At 45.6% G+C, this 20,722-nt stretch overlaps 1 protein-coding gene across 5 annotated transcripts; it reads right to left on the bottom strand.

Moving 5' to 3' along the window:
* Window positions 1-1,306: 1,306 nt before the first annotated feature.
* ddx11 (DEAD/H (Asp-Glu-Ala-Asp/His) box helicase 11) lies at window positions 1,307-20,579 on the bottom strand. Of its 5 annotated transcripts, none has more exons than XM_023796560.2 (27): window positions 20,258-20,575; window positions 19,882-20,022; window positions 19,388-19,624; window positions 18,958-19,044; window positions 17,453-17,601; window positions 16,745-16,793; window positions 16,528-16,635; window positions 16,040-16,127; window positions 15,408-15,616; window positions 12,930-13,082; window positions 12,730-12,776; window positions 11,535-11,614; window positions 11,355-11,396; window positions 11,176-11,243; window positions 10,774-10,812; window positions 9,496-9,625; window positions 8,582-8,716; window positions 7,188-7,300; window positions 6,981-7,053; window positions 6,495-6,598; window positions 6,040-6,189; window positions 5,729-5,797; window positions 5,353-5,453; window positions 4,059-4,143; window positions 2,894-2,969; window positions 2,644-2,798; window positions 1,307-1,716 (listed from the first exon to the last, which is right to left on the bottom strand). In XM_023796560.2, the coding sequence occupies exons 2-27, from the start codon at window positions 20,008-20,010 to the stop codon at window positions 1,681-1,683; spliced, it is 2,712 nt and encodes a 903-aa protein (XP_023652328.1). In that variant the 5' UTR covers window positions 20,011-20,022; window positions 20,258-20,575; the 3' UTR covers window positions 1,307-1,680. The 5 variants fall into 5 exon arrangements, with proteins under 5 accessions (XP_023652328.1, XP_023652327.1, XP_023652329.1 ...); XM_023796559.2 differs by having other exon boundaries at window positions 20,303-20,574; XM_023796561.2 differs by lacking the exon at window positions 8,582-8,716 and having other exon boundaries at window positions 20,303-20,578.
* Window positions 20,580-20,722: the final 143 nt, after the last annotated feature.

The raw sequence follows: 20,722 nt of genomic DNA, 5'->3' as shown, positions 1-20,722 counted from the left end.
TAATACTTCTTCCACCCATAAAATAATTCTTTTCTCTCTCTCTCTCCTTGGCAGTGATGGCACTCTCTTACTGTTTCCCCAATTTCCTCATCCTGTCCCTGGTGAGGGGCACCTTTTCATTTCACGAGGCTTCTCCTCATGGCTGTGGCTCCCTTCTGACAAGGCCCTACATGGCCTTGTGTGAGTTGGATGCAGTGTGGGGCTTGGTGGTGGCCCTAGCCTCGCTGATCCTGGTCCTGGTGATCCTACGTCACCGCAGCAGGGTGTGCGACTGCACCGGATGGGGCCAGGATGACCTTCTGCCTGTATGGCAACGCAGCGCTTGGCCTGTCCTCCACATGGGACGCCCCGGGTGCAAGCAGTGGTGCTGGTGACGCAAGCATGGCTGCTGCAGGCGGCTCCAGAGGTCCACGCCACCTTACGGTCCCCACCCCATAAGAGAGAGGCCAGTTTGGAGGAGGGCCTTTCCCATCAGTAGTTTGGAGCAAACCGCGGCTTCACGTTCAATGACAACAACTCAGGTATGGTACTTTCTTTTTGCTGCTTTGACCTTCTCTTTTACTGTGTGTGTATTTGGGAGAGAGCATAGCCCTCACTCTTTTCTCCCACGCTCACATGGAGCCCCTACTGGAAGTCTGCGGAACAGCAACATGTAAACAAGGCCCAGCCCTCCCTTCCACAGCAGGGTCGACCAGCCAACAAAGATCTTGGTTGTGCACAAGGGAGCAGAGTGCAACTCCCAGTTCAGCACCTCACACACACTGAGGCAACCCAAACATTGAACTGAAAATATGTTTTTGGTCTATGGACCTTTCCCTGTAACTCAGCTCAGAGCTCAGGTACCATGACTGCACGTGCCCCCCCCCCACCCAACAATCCCAATAAAAAATGTCAAGTATGACTACTGCACTGCTGAAGGATGTTTACATGATCAATATCTGTCTCTCTCCCACAGCTGCCCTACACAGCCCCCAGGAATCATTCCATTTTAAATAAATCTCTATATATTTATATATATATAAAATCATCATCATCTCTGGAAGTAGTGTGTTTTTTAGGGTTAAAAAGTTGAGAAACTTTTAATGGTGATCATCATACCATACATTAGCAGCCCAGCCACTGGTCAGTTCCTTCACTGTACTGTTACAGAGTTTCATGAAAACATTTTTAAAATGTGGGTGTTTTACCTTATGAAGGATATAAAGTAGAATCTAATATAAACATTATATTACTCATATAAAGACACACATCTAAAGGTTCTGTGCTCCTGGTATATATGCTCTTGGTATATATCAAACACATTAAAGCCAAAGCGGATGCATGAGCATGTGCTCATGTCTTTTTAATGAAAATTCAACAGAAACTGAATTATTTGAACATTTCTAGTGTATTACTAAAGGCAAAAGAAGAAGCAATAATTTGCATATATCAGTTTCATAAATGGATTATAGACTTAAATATAAGAGAACAATATGAACATTTTCATAAATTAATCCTACTCAACAGAACCACTTTAAGCAGACATAAATGACAGAAATGGAGCTATTTTTGACAGCAGTTGTGGCCCTTTGCCAGAACAATGAACAACGGCATCCACTCTCCTCCATGGTATTGCTGCGGCCAGAACCTTACATGCGCCACCTGCTGGGGTCATAGGTGAGCACCAGGTTTCTTTCCCAACTACTGCTGCTGCTGCTGCTTTTTCTCCATGAAGAACTAGGGATCAGGATACGAGGTATTAAATTCTACAAGACACCCTCCTGAAGGAATGGTATTCCTGCACATTAGGGTGGGGTGAAAAAATCAGAATTTCCAATAGCAAGTTCCAATAGTGCGGAAAAGTTGTCACTGGACCTTGTTATTAAACGTGCAAAATATCTTTGAAATAGGTTAATATTTTCAGGTTCCGCAACACTATCGAAGTTTTCATTGAATTTCCGCACTATTGGAAATTGCTATTGGACATTTTGTGTTTTTTCACCGCACCCTAATGCACATGCATTAATCGGCTTGCTTGAGAAGCACGACCTGGCAACATTTACAGGCTCGCTTGTGGAGTGCAGGTCTGCTTTCCCCGCAAAGCCAGTGTGCCTCGACAGACCAAACCGTTTACTGAGACCAAAGCATTTGTGGGGCATAGCAGGAAGTCTCCCCTCATGGAAAAAAACAGGATGGTGATTTCAGGCAAATAAATCTATCATCAACAAAGCAGAGCAGAACTTTACCCAGTCTGGGTCACTTTTTCATCAAGTTCTGCTCAGCTGAACACAGAACAGGACAATTACAGAATAAGGTTCCCATTCTTAAGCTTTATGAACTACTATCTAATATATATTACTGAATTCCCGCCTCTCCTCTAACAGGCAGTAGCAAATACATTTACATTTAACAGAAGCTTCTGTCCAAAGCGATGTACAGATGAGAATCAGAGCAGGGATAGGTATAGGGTTCAACGACCTTGCTGAAGAGCAGAGCAACGGTACGATTACTGTGCCAATCATAAGATTTGAACCCACAACCTTCTGGACGCGGGCAAAAATACAAAACCCACTAGGCTGCATGCTGCTACAATACAGAGAAACCAACCAAGCAATGTCAATGCTTTGCTCATTATGTAATGTACCACATCAGGGCCAGCCTCACCTTCCTGATGCCACCAAAAGCGGGTCCAAAAGTGGGCTGGACCTGGGTGCGGTTCCTGATCCACTCCGGCAGTTTCTGGAGGGTGCCAGGCCGGGAATAGCGCCGGTCCAGCAGGACAATGCAGGCATAGTCGCCACGGTGACGGATAGCCCTTCCTGCGGAAGAAGAACAAGATGGTGGGCACCTTTCCGAATGAGCGAAGGAGAAGGGACCCAAGAGAAATGTGCCCCCTACTCATCATAGGCCTTACCAATGGACTGGTTGACAGCCTTCATGCAGAGGTTTTCAACCAGTGCCTTGCCTGGGCTCTGTCCACCCACGTGAGGCTGCAGGGAAACATTAAACAGGGGTGTGTATGCAGTGCGCACAGTCTGTTTTACTGCATTAGACTAGAGTATACTATGTGTATGCAGTGCACACGGTCTGTTTTACTGCATTAGACTAGAGTATACTATGTGTATGCAGTGCACACGGTCTGTTTTACTGCATTAGACTAGAGTATACTATGTGTATGCAGTGCGCACGGTCTGCTTTACTGCATTAGACTAGAGTATACTATGTGTATGCAGTGCACACGGTCTGTTTTACTGCATTAGACTAGAGTATACTATGTGTATGCAGTGCACACGGTCTGCTGTACTGCATTAGACTAGAGTATACTATGTGTATGCAGTGCGCACAGTCTGCTTTACTGCATTAGACTAGAGTATACTATGTGTATGCAGTGCACACGGTCTGCTGTACTGCATTAGACTAGAGTATACTATGTGTATGCAGTGCGCACGGTCTGCTTTACTGCATTAGACTAGAGTATACTATGTGTATGCAGTGCGCACGGTCTGCTTTACTGCATTAGACTAGAGTATACTATGTGTATGCAGTGCACACGGTCTGCTTTACTGCATTAGACCAGAGTATACTATGTGTATGTAGTGCGCACGGTCTGCTTTACTGCATTAGACTAGAGTATACTATGTGTATGCAGTGCGCACGGTCTGCTTTACTGCACTAGACTAGAGTATACTACAGACTGCTGCTACCGCTAACAGAGGTATGTGGCCTGTGACTGGAAGGGGCGCCGGTTTGCATCTGGTCTCGGCAGCACCGACACGTATCTATGGGCCCTTGAGCAAGGCCCTTAACCCCCAGTTCCCCGGGGTGCCATCGGTGGCTGTTATTCACTGTGTTCCCTAAGCTTGCTCTCATCTGTGTGTCTCATGGAGAGCAGGATGGCGGAGGTGAAAAGTCAATTTCCCTACGGGGATCAATAAAGTATCATTCTCTCATTCATTATTATTATTATTAACTTATATAACAGAATAGGATACTCATACAAATAAGGCACAGCTAGTACAAAAGCATAGCTTTGGCTTGGGGGGGGGCATCTCCTTTAAGTGACTTTGAAGCCTACCAACCATGTGCTTGTCCAAGTAGGCCATCTTCTCCTGGAGCTCTGGAGATTTGATGTTGGGGTACGGCATTCCCACCATGATAACGCATCTAGACAGAGGAAGGTGCCACAGAGACTTCACCTGCTCTGAGGATTACAGAGGCTCACAGGGTCTGGACACAATCCAGCAAGTCAGCAGCAAACGAACAGGTACAACAAACATGCTGGTCAAGACTTTTTCTGCCCATTATCCATTTTCTACACTCTGCTTTGTCAGGAGGCTACTATTCCCCAATTCATACGTTTCAAAAGACTACAAGAATTAAAAAGAGCCACAACAATGGATGAACCGATTAAGGGAAATAAAGCAGAAATACTTAGAGCTGGTCCTGCTTAAGAGGGAGCATGTTCATCTAGGGCAGGGGTCTCCAACTCCGGTCCTGGAGAGCTACTATCCAGTAGGTTTTCTATCATACCCGGCTTCTGATGAGCCACACCTGTTCTCAGGTAAATACCAGGAGCAGGTGTGGCTCATCAGAAGACAGGTAGGATTGAAAACCTACTGGATAGTAGCTCTCCAGGACCGGAGTTGGAGACCCCTGATCTAGGGTGTGTGAACGGGAGGATGGGGCCTGGGCCAATTTCTCTGGTACCCATCCGGTCACTTTAAGAGTCAGGAATAAACATATAGCCTGACTCTGTGCTGCTAACGCTGCAAGAAACTCCCAGCGGAAAGTGGCCTGTTGCCCAGGAAACACTGACCCCGCAAGAATGTTTATGTCACGTAATCCAGCGGAAGCGATGCCAGCTAAACGCACGGCTCTCAATACGTCATCCTCTCTGACGCGCTACGGGTCGGGCCCTTCCTGCGGGAGTGCCGGACTCGAAGAGGATTTCTACCCCCTCCCCCTCCAGCTTCTGAAAAGCACGCTCGACACCGAATCAGCCAAGGCCCCATAAGAACCGCTTAAGAGATAAACCCCAAATATCCCTTAAATTCAAGGGCGGCCGGGTAATGGAATCACTGTCCACAAACGCAGAGTGAACAGCAAGCTGAAGCCTGTCTGGGCAATATGCCCCCCACCCCAACCACCAAAAAATTATTCTGAATACTTCTCTATAGGATTTTTCTGAGCATCAGTATTGGACAAAGTCTGATTCCTTACCCTGAAGGCAAAACTCACTGGCATTTTTCTGAAATGCTGTATCTTCTATATCAAAAGCCTTTGCACATCCAAGATACATGTTACTAGGCTGAAGATTAAAGGACAATGGAGTCCATGAAGTCGGCAGACACTAGGGCCCAGAGTCACACCCACCTGCCCAGCTCGTCGGAGAAGTTGATGCCTTCGCTCATCTTGCCCCCCACCACAGAAAACAGCAGAGCCCCGGACAGAACGGCCCCCGCCTGGCTGCAGTGCTGTGGGGACAGGGAGGGATGGAGGGGAACCGCAGGCTCATCAATTCACAAGGCGCCTACTCTTATTGCAAAGCAGAATAATCTACCCAGAATACTCTGGGACAAAAACATCTTGCGGGAACTTCAGCTATCATCTACCCTGTGTGTTTTCAGTATCCAGGTTAATTTGTCTCATCACACTCAAAGCAATAATTGGGGGTAGACTGGACATGCTGGAACACAGAGTTTCTCTTCAATACAGCCCTAATTAACTCACAGAATGGACCCCAACAGACCTGGATGCATCTGGAGTACTCCTTCAGCACCTGCTCCACCTGGCTGGCCTTCCTGGGCTCCTGGAAGATCTGATGGCCATAGAGGTCTGTGAGAGGCAGTGAGAACAGGGCACCAGGCCTATCTGCTCAGCCAGGGTCAGGACAGCGACCACCAGGCTGCCTCACGGTATTTACTCTTCCAAACTTGGCCGGGCAGCTTCTGTGTTACGTTTCTAGAATTTTCAGCAATCAGGGTTACATGAAGCACAGTGGACCAACTGTGTGCCTGTGTCCATTTTCCGCTTTCTGTCGCACTTGTTTTGGGGACACACCTTTTTCCTGGCGGCCAGCCGGCCCAGGACGCCGGTGCTGTTCCAGTGGGCCAGAACCCTGCGCTCGTACTCATAGGAGGGGAAGAAGCAGACCAGGCCTCCCGGCACCACGTTGCACAGGTTGGACAGGACGCGGCCCGTCTCCTCCATCTGTGGTAGATGGTCAGACAGAGACGCCATGGGTCCAATACGGCAGAGCAATACTGGGTGACCCCCCCCACCCACATACACACCACCACAGCTTTATAATGATTACAATAAGGTCAGTGAGATGTCAAATACTGACCTCCAGATTAATAATGATAGCCAAGATAAACATCATTCCCGAAACATGCATAATAATTGCATTAAAAGACATTAAATATAAACTTCAGTCTTGCATATCATAAATTTATTAACAGCACATCAGAACGTGAACGGAAATGCAACCATGAATCCGTGATCCGACGACCCACCATCTGTGGCGTTTCCCGGTTCTGGAAGGTGAACTCCAGCTCCTGACCTGAGGGTCCGCTGCACAGGACTATGGGTAGGATGTTCTGCGGGGGAATCACATGACCTGCAGAGAAGGTAGAAAAGGGGCAGTAATCAAAAGCACTGCTCACAGCCGCAGGTCCTGGAGCTTTTCAACCGCCCTGATATCCTCACAGACCACTGGGTCCGGAAACAGAGTTCAGGAACGGTGAAGAGGGCCAGAGTTTCTACCTTTGGTATGATGGTGCACTTTGGATGCATTAGAACAGCGTTTCCCAACCCGGTCCTCGGGGATCCCCATCCCACGTTCTTGCTCCCTCCCAGCTCCTTGCTATACAGTCTGGGGTTCCCCAAGGGCTGGGCTGGGACACACTGCATCAAGGAATTAAAGCAACCAGGCGAGAGCTACATGAATCAGGTGAAGATGCTCTGCCCTCAGCCTCGCTCTCTGTCCCGGCTGCACTCACCGCAGGAGAACCCAGAGATGCGCTCCTCACTGACACCAGCCGACAGCAGCAGCTGCTCCTTGAAGTCGGCTACCTGCAGGATAAGGAGCGGGTGCAAGAACGGGTCGTCACCCCTCCATCCTGCACCCCCCCAGGGTCCGAGCAAGCCCCCTGATCAAGGGGTGGGTGTCACCCACATGTGTGCTCCGTTGAATCCCAGGTACCTACCGGCTGCATGGTTCCCCCCGCGATGATGACGGCCTTGCACTCCTTCAGCACGGGGGCAAAGTGGATGGCGGGGTTGAGCAGCAGGAACTTGAGGCTGTCCTGGGCCAGTGTTCCTGTGGAGACAGCCAGCTGGCCCCAGTTAGTCTGCATGGCGCTGGCCGGACGGCATTTTGGATCGATGTGTCAGAGCGCAAGGGCACGACGGCAAGTGAAGCTGGGTTCATACCTACAGAACATCAGCGCTTTCCACATAAGCCCAAAGACTTTTAGACATTGGACAGCAACCTGTGACTTAATGCTATTATCATATACATATAAAAGAGCAGGAGAGCTGTTTCCTCAGAGCTCAAAGATGTGTGTGTGGGGGGGGGGTTTCAATTCTACCCCCTGCTCAGTATGTGGGAACTGAATTTTCTCCCAGTTGTGTAGGTTTGCTTCTGCAGTCCAAAGACATTCAGTCAGGTGAATCTGCATTATTCCTGATTATTCCAGTATTGTGCAAAAGCCGTCACAGAAAATGTTTAAAGCTATTTATCTGGGTAGTGAGTGTATTTTTGCTCAGAACTGAAAACACAATTTGATGAATTAAAACATCTTCAAATTAAGAGTAACACAATAAAAACTATCAGGAATAAAAACTATCAGGAATTTCTCCTGCTCTCCAAAAAGTTACTGATATCTAGTTGGATGGCTAGAACAACACCGCTTTGGGTCCCGAACTTCTCATTGTAGGCACCTCAGCCTTTCCACGTATTTGGTAAATTTCACCACCAGCTTACTTATTTAATTAATTTAATCAGTTTAAAAAAATCTACGAGATTTTTAATAGCCAAACAAGGTGAGGTACTGGTCATGTAAAGTGGGTGTACTGGACGGTTGCTGCACATACTGGGAGGATTTGAAATGGTTAAGCTGACATATTTTTATGAACAAAATAATAATGACAAACCCCACGGCAACATGGCAGAACATGCAAACCCCTCTCATATAAAGCTAGGATTTAGACTCAAACTTTGGTCCCAGGTATGTGGCAAGAGTGTTAGTCACTGTGTAATTGTGCCGTCCCTATGACTGATTCTCCTTATTAATAATAATAATTAATAATTAATACTTTATTGATCCCTGCGGGGAATTTGTCTCTACGCCTCCCTCTACTTGCTCTTTGTAGAGTAAGCTGTCCGTGAAGGGCAGCCACCCATAGCGGAGCCCATGGAGCTGGGGGTTAAGGGCCTTGCTCAAGGACCCACAGACGTGCTGAGGCTGGGTTCGAACCCATACAGGCATACAGGCTCAGCCCACTGAGCCACACGCTGCCCCATTTCTTAATAATAATTACTTTACCCTAATCCCAATTTATTTAAAATTTTAGGTGAAATAAATGATTTCTTTCACACCTTGCCTCTGGACCACGAGTCGTCCGTCTTTGTTGGCATTGGTGAGAGCTGAGAGGAAACCCTCGACCTGTATCATGGGACAGACAACACTGCTCTGTTTGTCTTCTTCTGCCACCTTCTGACCTGGAATGGGTACTGCAAGGAAATTGCAAAATTAATAACTATCTGAAGAACTATGCTGCAAGACAGAGATCAGAAACAAAATTTGTAATCTCTGAGGCTCATTTATAAAAAGAAACCATTTCAGGAAAATATGGGATTATTTACAACAGGATGAAATATCAACATTTCCCTTGATAAAGATTTCCCAGCAGACTGAAGTCATCTCACTTCCCACTCATACAGCCCCCAACCCGATTTCAATTTGCCTTAATCAGATCTGCATCCGCATTCATGTGAGGCATATGGCACAGCGATTACACAGGAGAGCAGGATTTGCAACGGGCTCTCATTTCAAATAGCTTTTCGATGTAGAAGAGCATAGAGGTTTGTTTCAAGATAGCGTGGGCTGATATTCATACTGACAGCCTCAGAGATCTAAAGAGCTAGAAGGCCGATTGTCACGAGCCAAAGGAAAGATAGGCCTTTAGAGGCACAGCTGTGTGAAAAATGTCAGCATCCACCCCAACCCCAACACCTTTTCAGAAGAAGCCAACGAAAAATTAAAGGAAAACTGCTGGTCAGTAAAGAGCTGCCTGAGAAGTAATAAAGAGTTTCAATGAAGCAAAGAAACTTCTCAGAAGTGATGTCAGCAAATAACAGCAGGAAGGGGACGGTGCTGTAGATGGCCATTGGCTAGTGTAGTATGAATGACAGGACCCCACCTCCTGGTCTAGCCAAATAGGCCAGTTCTGGGATAAGGAGACAGTGACACAATTGGCCAGCAGTCTTTTGAGTGTCATGAGCCCGCCCACCTGTGTGTGCCTGCTGGCCAGACTGGAGGGACTTCAGAAAGCGGCCCAGCCCCTCTGTCCGCTGGTTCTCCTTCTTGGATACGCTCACCGCCACGCCTGTTCCCTGGTATTTCTCCACAAATCCATTCAGCTGGACAGGAAAATGTGACCATCAGAAGGGTACGAAAGGGCAGCAAACAGAATACCACATCCCACCAGATTTGCATCCAAAACCAGTTACACCTGACAAGTGCTTTAAAACCCTGCTAATGGTTCCATCATCCCATGGGACATTATATACCTACACTGATTATTTACCATGTTTAGGACAAACGACACAATTAGTACTATGCAAAATCACAGGGTGCAATGACCCCAGCACAATTACAGGTCCGACAAAGAGCTAACTGACAATGGAATGACAATTAAATTAACCAGCAGAAGTCCATGGGTGTGTCCGAAATCGCGCACTTGCATCAGTGCACTGAGATGTAGTGCGTAGTGCGCACTTCCTTCTGTAGTGCACACTACCATGGGTAAGTGCTGTCCTAAATGGAACACTAACGTTTTGCACTTACCGGAAGTGACGGACTAGCATTTGATCTCGATTCTCCAGCGCGCCAAAATATCTGCCGTGTTTTGTTTACAATGAATTTCCTTGTGGTTTTATTTGCGTGTATATAACCTATCTACTACTGGCTAACCGGCTAAAAAACTGCTAACATTTACGTGTGCAAACTCATATCGATATAAAAGTCCATATAATCTCAAACAAATTCAAACAAATTATCTATAACTGTCGTCAGAGAGTGACAGGCTACACACCGCAGTATACATCAGTAAAATAATTTTATTAACGTTACTTAGATTTATATGAAGCAGTTGCCTCCGCTTGGGCTTACGTGTCTGTGTTGTGGTCCGCCTTAATTTAACAATAAAAACTTGTCGAAAGTCCCTCCCCTTCTGCTACGTAGTCAAAATGGTGTCCGTTTAGTGCGAGTAGTGTCCATCATTCTGAACTGCGTTATCTGGCCGTTTTCAGTGCACCATCCGGGTACTTTCAGTGCACTGAATTTTGGCTTAGTTGTCAGTGTGAACGCACTACGCCCTAAAATTTAGTGCGCAAGTGCGCGATTCCGGACACACCCCATGTGCAGTGTGCTGCCTGTATCTGGCCTCGACTTTGACCCCATCTGACCCTGGTCACATGACCCCAGCGATTTTTCAGGGGGATTAACAGGTCCCAAAGAACTTTCTTCTTCGTAACGTGAATAAATGATTCCCTGGTTCTCCTCGTACCTTCCTGCTGATCAAGCTCTTCTCAAAGTATCTCTGCACCTTTATCAGCAGCAGGGAAAGGAAACAGAGAAAGCAACGAAAAGCTGATTGATCGCACAACGACTGACAGTGGATATTTCTATTCATCATCTCCATGTCCGCATGATCAATGAAGCTCCACTCCACGATTCTCTAAACATCTACCCACTTTTCTTTTGTTGGAGAAAGAGCGAGAAACTTTAAAAAAAAAATAACTTTGATAAATGAACAGTGAATAACAGTAGAGCCTTTTCTCAATCCGTTAAATCTGCCTCTCACAGAACAATTTGTCAGAAGAAAAACATATCCAGTGAACTATATGCCCCATATTTCTCAGTGTCACTGCAAACTGCACTTAGTACATAATTCTCAGCAGTGAATTACCTTGAAGAGGTTAATATTATCAATCTGTGCTCTGAAGAGGAAGTTATTGATTGTCAGCATCTCGGTTCCTGTATGCAAAATAAGCACAACATTTTCCATTCGATCCAATAAAAGTCCAAATGAACCGACCCAAGACCATATTATTTTCAAGGAATAAGGAGGATGTACCTCAACCTCACCTGCCTGGGTCACCTGGCTGTGTGGATTCTGATCAACTTTGCCTGCAGAAACATGCCACGGACCATGAGCGTCAGGGCAAAAATCCACAAATTCATGGATCCTTACGGTTACGGATCCTTCTGCATAACCCGCTTTGCCGTTATCTTACAGCTGCACTGTCTCATATCCCCAACACTCACCCCCAAGCACGTGGACCAAACCCTCCAGCACAAACAGGATCTGTTTGACGTACATAAGGTTCTTGGCTTTCAGGCGATTCCTGGATGATAAACACAAAATCAGACAACTCTGTTGGAGAACTTCTGGATGTGCTGATGAGTACTCCACATTGGACCGATGCTGTAAACAGAATCTCTAACATTCATTTTTCATTTGCTTCTTACAAAAAAACCTGAGAAAACTTCTATTTCATAAATTCTCAGAAGGTCAGTCCTTTTCTTCTGATGCATTATTTCCGTACTCCAGATAAACAGTGATGATAAGCTACAGGTTTCCATGACAAAACAATAATAAATTTAGCACCAGAGAGCATTCACATTTTTTTATTCAAATTTGAGTTTTTCTGTTGCTATTAACATAATCAGTTCCTCAGATGCATGTCATCCCGAGTAACCTGTAGAGGTGAAGCATCTCAAAGCTGAATAATTGGATAGGCCAACATCAAATACCCAAATCCCTATTCATAAGCAGCAGTGTGCTGCCACTGTGTGGCTCTTAAAGAAACTACAGCGCCTCATAGTGAAGGCGATCTGTGACCTCCTGAGGGAGCTCACCCGCAAAATAAAACAGCATGTGAAAAAAGTATCAAGGCCAAGCTTCACTGAAACACTCAGATCAAAGGTATCCAAAACCTCCCATCACATCTCACATTCCAGCACAGGCCGGAGTCCCCATAATCCCAGACCCGCAGACCAAAAGCATACACCAGACTTTGGTCTTGCTATTTAACAGAACTGAGATCAAGATCAACAGCATCGGTGCTCAAAACTCTAGTAAGTCCAAATAAAATGTCAGTGTAGAATGTCAGTGAGGTTGACATAAGAGAATTTATTGGCCATCTTGTGTCAATATGAAGTTTTCCCATGTTAGAATTTTAAATATCCTACTTACCTGTCCTTATAATTTATTAATCGTCCCCATTGTACAGTACAGCGCTACGTTATCATTCTTGTGACCCCTAACCCGCTTGGCCGAGCTTATGAATGCGCCTATATGTCATGTGGCTTCATAGCAGCACACAGGTGGAAAACAAGTGCTTGGCTTGTATCACATAAGGTCAGGGGCCAGTGGTCAATCTCATTCAGGGCCTTGTCTCAGTCTTCCAAGTGACACTAGTAGTAAAGATGGACCTAGTACAACTGAGAGGTTCCTCACCTGTACCGTTCCATGTACTGGGTCAGCTGGGAATGGGCACAGCAGAGCTGAAAACAGAACCAGTCAGTGAAAACAGGGAGAGAACTGACACAGTGGTGGAACCCAGTTTTTCTTAACATCTCAAACCAAAAAGGCAGATTCTGTAGAGAACCTGGTTGTTCAGAAAGTCAACAGATCTGGATTGCACGTGGCATCCTGACCTGGGTCCCCATGACCTCAGAGCTGTAGATGCAGGCAATGGTGTCCATGAGGTTGTGCGCCTCATCGATGATGACCACCTGGTCCTTGAGCTTGATGCCCGAGGCTCGGCGCATGGCCTCATGGAGCAGAACCTGGTAGGGCAGTACCACGAGCTGGGCAGAGAGAGAGAGAGAGAAAGAGAGAGAGAGAGAGAAAGAGAGAGAGTTGGAAAGATAGAGAGAGAAATATAAACATAATTCCCACACACACACACAGGATTGTAATTATACACTATATTCCCAAAAGTATTGGGACACCCCTCCAAATCATAGAATTCAGGTGTTCCAATCACTTCCATATATAAAATCAAGCACCGAGGCGTGCGGACTGCTTCTACAAACATTTGCGAAAGAATGGGTCACTCTCAGGAGCTCAGTGAATTCAAGCGTGGTACCGTGGTAGGATGCCACCTGTGCAATAAGTCCATTCATGAAATTTCCTCCCTACTAAATATTCCACGGTAAACTGTTAGTGGTATTTTAAGAAAGTGGAAACAATTGGGAACAACAGCAACTCAGTCACGAAGTGGTAGGCCATGTAAAATCACAGAGCGGGGACAACGCATGCTGAGGCACAGTGTGCAGAAGTCGCCAACTGTCTGCAGAGTCAAAAGCTACAGACCTCCAAACTTCATGTGGTCTTCAAATTAACTCAAGAACAGTGTGTAGAGAACTTCATGGAATGGGCTTCCATGGCTGAGCAGCTGCATCGAAGCCTTATATCACCAAGTGCAGTGCAAAGCGTCAAATGCAGTGGTGTACAGTACACCGCCACTGGACTCTAAAGCAGTGGAGACGTGTTCTCTGGAGTGAGGAATCACGCTTCTGTCTGGTAATCTGACGGAGGAGTCTGGGTTTGGCAGTTGCCAGGAGAACGGTACTTGCCTGACTGCATTGTGCCAAGTGTAAAGTTTGGTAGAGGGGGGATTTATGGTGTGGGGTTGTTTTTCAGGGGTTGGGCTTGGCCCCTTACTGTAGTTCCAGTGAAAGGAACTGTTAACGTGGCAGCATTCTGAGCAATTTAGGACAATTTCATGCTCTCAACTTTGTGGGAACAGTTTGGGGATGGCCCCTTCCTGTTCCAACACGAAAATGGTCCCCACAATGCCAAAATAACAGGTTTTTATTACACTGTGAGGAACATTTAGTCCCCACATTGTAATATAATCCACATGCACATGCATACACACACACACACACACACAGACCTGTACTCATTTCCATGGGCAAAACTCTAATCCCAACAATGACAACCTTAACCCCTAACCAGCCCTAACCATAATCATAGGTAGTTTTTTGATTGCAATCACAGATTTTTATAAAACTGAATTTCCCCTTTGGGGACCGAAAAAATGCTCCCCACGATGTCAAAATAAAAGGTTTTTTTATCACATTATAGGGACATTTGGTATAATGTATACCTGGATCCCACACACACACACACAAACACAAAACTACATAACCCCATGGCAGTCAGAATAGCACAAGAAAGCAGATTCTTTACATTCTGAGAACCAGGAAAATTTTCTTAATATTGATTCAAATTTTGATTTCACAGGAAGAGGAAGTAGGTCACATACAGTATGCAATGTCATCTTAAAGCCCTAACTGACCCTCTTTAAGAAACAGCAGAACTTTATAGAGTGGCATGTATATCATAAGAGATGTGAGCAAAAGCATGTCTTCTAAACAAAAATTAATTGCTGGATCTCAGGAGGTTAAAAAGACAGGGGCAACAAGGAAAATCATCGGAAAAGCCACCATTTTCAGAAAAAAATAAACCCAAAAAAACCTTTACTGGAAAAAAAAAAGTACTAGACGTTCAGGAACAGCAATAAATGAGCTAAAACCTTCAGAACAACGGTGAAAACTGCGCATTAAATCATCACGTTCTCCCCTCCAGAGCACGTGCAGTGGGTACGTGTCCACACAGCTGCAGGAGTCATATCTGGCCAACAAAGCACAGCTCTGAAGAACTTTCTGGATCGTTCCGCCCTTTTGGGTACGAAGGAGCCATAAATCTCGAAGAGTCCCCTCTCCCAGACTTGGCTCACTTGGCCCGCTGGGTAAGATGTCATGGTCTTGCTACATTACACTTTCTATAAAAAGTCATTACCAGTAAGTTCATGTTAAACTACAATTTAAAAATAGGTCGATCTTACAAAAAAAATAACCAAATCTGAACCAAAACCCCTTCAGATTAACTACAACTTGGGAAACATGAGGGAGGTGATGAGACTGTAACAACTAGACATGACATTGGCTTGGCGTTAGACAGCATATTATAAAAACAAACACTTAAACCTAATACTGATGCCATTACCGGCGGGTTACTGGACTGGAGGAAGCTTGGACTGGGTGCATGTTGATATCAGATCGGGGCCTTGGTGAGATAAGGTGGGGGGGTGTAGGGAAAAGCGGGGGCTCCGGGAGCCTAACCTGTGCGGCAGGCACGGCCAGACGGCCCCCATAGTAAGGACAGGCCTTGGTTTCCCTGCCTAGGACCACCATGTCCTCGACGTCCCGGACCTTGACCAGGGTCTCGTCACGCAGGCCCAGCAGCGCCTCGTGTCTGGAGAAGGGGCACACCGCCTTGGGCTCTCGCCGTCTCCGCTTGGGTTCCGTATCCGTGGATTTCTCCGCTTTTCCTGGGTGGGGGAGTGAGGTCACCAACTGTCACTGTCGACTGCTTCAGAAATCGTCACTGTTTGCGCGCAGCTCATACAGGACTCGATCGACACGGATCTCGTCGTAGATTTCACGATAGGATTTAAACTTGACCTATCTCAAATTCCAAACAATGGCTGATGTGTTCAAACACATCTCGGTGACATGATGTTACTGTGAATAAGGGCTTCAGTGGACACACCCAGAGGGATCGGGATGTCGTTGGCACAGTGACACAGCCGTTAACACTGCTCTGTGGGTCTCTGGGGCTGGGGGTTTGCGGGACCTGTGAGATCTCAGATGTCCCTGCCACGTTCCCCAGGTGTGTGCGGAACCCAATATGGGGCGGAAACCTGAGAGGCCAGTGTCAGGTTCTGGCTCATGCAGGAGGGCGTCAGACTCACCGTGCTTGTTCCTCTGCATCTCCATGCAACGGTCGTTGATGAGTTGCACGCTGCCCAGTCTCCGCACCTCCTCGTTGATGCACAGGTTCTGTGGGGAAACGAACACACATCAGCGCCTCCTGGTGGGAGCCGGCTGCAGTGCCTGTGCAACGGGAATCCAGTTCTGATTTATACCATACTTGCCAACTGAGTTTGGTAATGACCTTTGGTTTTATTGCCCATTATTAAATGTTGCTATCAATGAAAATGTTTCCGCAAATGAAAAATGTTATGTCACAAGTAACACAATACATCCACTTTGATTTGGCTTTCAGTCAAGGCAATGCTCATGTTCTTTGATGGTTCAGCTGCCTTGTGGACTACATTACATTAATTTCACTCTGCCAACTACACTGTAAACTACACTGCAGACTACACTGTAAACTACACTGTGGACTACATTGCGAACCAGCAGAGAGACCGTAAGTTCTCAGAGGCTCTGCGCTCACCTGCCGAGAGGCCAGGGACACCACCCTGACTTCTTCTCTGAAAGGGCTCTTCTGCACCTCGTGCACAAACTGGGCCAGCTGGGAATGCGTGCGGCTGCAGTAGTATATCTAATTGCAAAGAATCATGGGATTTGGAGTCCATCAGCCAGACATATGGCTGCTTAAACACTCACAAAGCAAAACAAGACCAAGTGTCTTAGAGGAATCAGTCACGAACCTTAGTCACATGGTCTTCCTCCAAATCATCTTCCTCCTCATCACAAATGCTACAAAACAGATTAACATTGTGAGTACATTAAGTACCCTAAAGTTACACATCTTACACCATGCATCAACATAGCATAATGTTGGGGCTACCAAATACAACAAAATATCAAAAACAGATTTTTCATAAGAAAGAAAAAGATACTAAAAGGAAATGAAGGAAGTGTAATGCTGGGTATTTCTATTAATAACTCAAAGATAAAGTGCACCCCTAAATGATGGTATACTGGGTTACAGCCTTAATCCATTGGCTGTGTGCATCCAGGCCTATTTCACATCTAAATTGCTTCAGCTATGCAATCACCTAAACCAGCCTGAGTTTCTTTACTCATCGTGGCCCCAAATTCCAGTCCAATTCCTTCAGCTCAAATCAATCCATCTACGTGAATAGAATTACAGCTGCTTTTAGAATTTTCTTTCCCCATGGTTAACTTTCAACTGGAATAGAAATTGTCAATGTGCAAGTTAAATCGGATGAAACAACTAAACTAAAGCAAGAATTAACTAAAAAAGTTTGGGGGCCTTCTTTTCAAACAACGTTAATGTGTCTGTTAAATTTCTAGAGAAAGGTGAAGACTCTAGTGGCCATAGGCAGTGAGCTGAGACAGTTTGCTACATCAAACAACGCCACTGGCTGCCTTGATTCCAGCCAGACCCCCACCTGTTCTTCGGTTTGCCGTCATCGTCACTTTCGTAGTCGGCCACGATCAGCTCCTCTTCACCGTCACCAAGCACCGCCCCCTTCCCGTCCTCCTCGCCACTTTCGGCACTGAGCCGCAGCAGGCGCCTCGCCTCCTCGTCCTGGTCACTCTGGTGATAAGTGGCAAGTGAGCGCTGTCACACATCAATCTGCCACACCTCAGCGTCGGCCCGGGTACTACGGCAGTGAGCATTTCCCACGAGAACACAATGCCTGCATGGGAAAAACCGAGACCGTCCCACCTGCAGCGGATGGATATTGTACATCAAGTACGGAGGTTACCTCAGAAACTCACCCACTATTCAGCCACGCGACAGCTGGCCATATATTCTGCTAATCACGATGAAAGACATCACTTTAGCAATGTGAAAGAACACGTTTTTATCAGAAACTACTTTTCAGAATCAAACTACGTTTCAGTATCAGAAACCTAAAACGACGTAGACACCTTAACCATAAATGGAAACCTGTCTTTACACAGCAGCCAATGAATGGTTTCATGTTTTAAATGGACTTATGTGGATTGTTGTGAGGAAGATATGTCAGTGTCAAGAACAATACAAACTAACCTCACTTTAAATTAAATTAACAATGATGTTATTTAGCTATCTATCTTTAACTATCAACGTTTAGTTGTTAAAATTAGCACCATAAAGTAATCCATAGAAACATCCATCATGAATGCAAATGTTAACTAGTACAAACATAAATACAAATTAAACAGATGACTGCAAAAAACATCTTTTCATTGGTCAATTAGGCATCAAACGCTATCAGCAGACAGATGAGAATGGGTATATTTCACCAATAGCAAAAAGTGGCAATTGTCGTGGGCAGACAGCTACAATATATCCAGTTAGTCAGCCATTACTTAGTACACATGAGATGCTTCCTTTAAAAAAAAAATCATCCATAATAGTTCAACTTTTATAATGGCTATATACATTATTACATTAATATAATGCAGAATTAAATGAGTAAAAGTTGCAGCAAAGAAAACATTTCATATCCTGTAACTATCTTGTCAAAATATTTACAATACTATTCTATTCATCAGACCAGGTAGAAAGAAACTGTAGATGCAGCTCCTGCAAATTAAACAGTAACCGAAAGGTTTGTCATCTTAGAGCTGATAATAAATCCATTTTTTAACTGCTTATCATGGGTGGAAGCTGTAGACTGGATGCCAGTCCATTCCCAGGCACATACCTGCTCCCACTTACGCACATTCATACACTACAGGAGGCCATGTACAGACACCAAATAGTCTAACTGTATGCCTTTGGTCTGGGGGTGCACACTGAAGTACCCAAAGGAAACCAGTGCAGCACAGGAAGAACACCCTGGAAGAATAAGGTATCAATTCCACACCCTAAACCAAAATCCAGTCATGTGAAATGCAAATATATATTTTATCAGGACCTCTCAGCTCTGCTCTGTGGAACATGCACGTGTGATTTAGCTACCTTGTGCTTCAGTGCATACTGAAGCTGCACATTGTGTCTGATCAGCTCCATCCTCTCCTCCCTCTTCCTCTTCCTGATCGCCTCCTCCTGGACAGAAAACAGAAAGTGAAAAGGGATGAATGGCGCTAAGCTCCTGCTTCATAACGTAGCCTCACACCAAAATAGGCTGCACTGCACTGGAAATCCCTTGGCACTGCATGCACGAAGCCAGATGGACATTCACAAGAAGGTCACAGAGCATATATCTGCCTCTATTAGCCAGATGGCCTCAAATGAACTCAGGGTTTATCCCGTGCTTAAGATGGGGATAATTGACTGGCCAATCGGGAGCAGCCCCAGAATAGCAGGGGCTCGTGGTTTCACCAGCCAAGAATGCTGTGAATCCCCCCTCCCCCCTCAACACCCACTGTTTACTTTCATTCTGCACTACCTTCAGTTTGTCCACCAGCTCTCGTTCTGCCTTCTTCTGAACAAAGTCCGCGATCCAGTTAGGCTCTGTAGAGGATGAGAGGGCCGGGGAGGAACAGTGCCCCTGCGGGGGCTGGGTGGAGGAGCTGTCCATGGTGACGTCTCTCTCCTCCAGAAGGCCCACTGCCTCTTGCTTCTTCTTCTCCTCGTGGTCACGCAGCCAGGTGAGGGCTCCGCAGATCAGGCTCAGAGACTTGCCCTAAAATCCAGCAAAAACCATACCAGCCATTTTAGCTGTGAACCATGCAAACTAGATTTAGGAGAAAATATATATATAATAAAAATCTGAATGTCAGTTGAGGACATGACAAACCTTAGCACAGTAACATAATATTTCCCATCATGTCTTGTAAGCATAAAGTATGAAACCCCATTGCATCAATCAATTACATTCTGCAATCCAGTAAAGCAATCTTTCTCTGTATAACATATAGTAATGAAAGTAATTAAACTCACTGTCCCAGTAGGGCTCTCAAAAATCCCAATCTTCCCTTCATCGATGGTGGTGTACAAAGCCTCCATAAACTGCTTCTGAATAGAATACGGCTCGTACGGAAATGGGAACTGAAGAGTTGTGGTTTCCATGCCTGCATGAAACTGAAGAGAGAGGACTCGATCGGTCATGTCCCTGCAGCTCCTGTCATTCGCCACATACCATCAGGACATGAACGAGCACGGAGGAAAACAGCACCACTGCGCTTTACAACAATATTACACACAAAATCTGAAAACGTCAAATGACAACTAGCATATAACCCTGTCGTTAATCACACAGTACTATGCTTCCTAGCAAAATGATGTAGCCTTTACCATTGTACCAAAACATAATTACCAAAAATGTGAATGCCCTGATGGACTGCAATGCTTTATACTTTACCTATAAATGATAATTAATTTATATAGCTAGCTCGCAGCAAAAATCCTCAAACAACGGTCATTTCTTCATTTTCCTTCCGAAGAGCGCGCCAATTACGTCAGCGCCCTTCAGCCAATCACTAGGCAGACAGAACGCGGCAGTGTAGGACAAACAGCAAGTTTCAACCCAGCCGCAAAATTGAAAATTTCTGGATATAAAGTATGTAAAGATACAGGTTATAAAGTGTTTTCCCCACAAAAACATGGATGGTGGTTGCCTTTTTAAAAGAAACCACACTAGGTTTTTTTTTTTTCCATAGCCGGTCATCTTTACACGTAAAGAAAAGCAAATACCAGTTTCTTAACTCTCTATATAGTATTACCATATACGCAATGCACAAGTAATACATTGACATTTTAATGATTTTTTAAAATTATTATA

Source organism: Paramormyrops kingsleyae, chromosome 1 (genome assembly GCF_048594095.1).
Source record: "Paramormyrops kingsleyae isolate MSU_618 chromosome 1, PKINGS_0.4, whole genome shotgun sequence".
NCBI classification, from domain to species: Eukaryota; Metazoa; Chordata; class Actinopteri; order Osteoglossiformes; family Mormyridae; genus Paramormyrops; species Paramormyrops kingsleyae.
Note: the sequence above shows the minus strand (reverse complement) of the source record. Positions and strands in the feature narration are given on the sequence as shown.

Excerpts from the sequence above, each read along its gene's own strand:
- ddx11 (XM_023796560.2), bottom strand. The coding sequence starts at position 20,010 with ATGGAAACCACAACTCTTCAGTTCCCATTTCCGTACGAGCCGTATTCT. Across the intron at positions 11,397-11,534 it reads TTTGGTCCACGTGCTTGGGG|GCAAAGTTGATCAGAATCCA; the intron begins GTGAGTGTTGGG and ends ATGTTTCTGCAG. Across the intron at positions 7,301-8,581 it reads ACTCGTGGTCCAGAGGCAAG|GAACACTGGCCCAGGACAGC; the intron begins GTGTGAAAGAAA and ends CTGTCTCCACAG.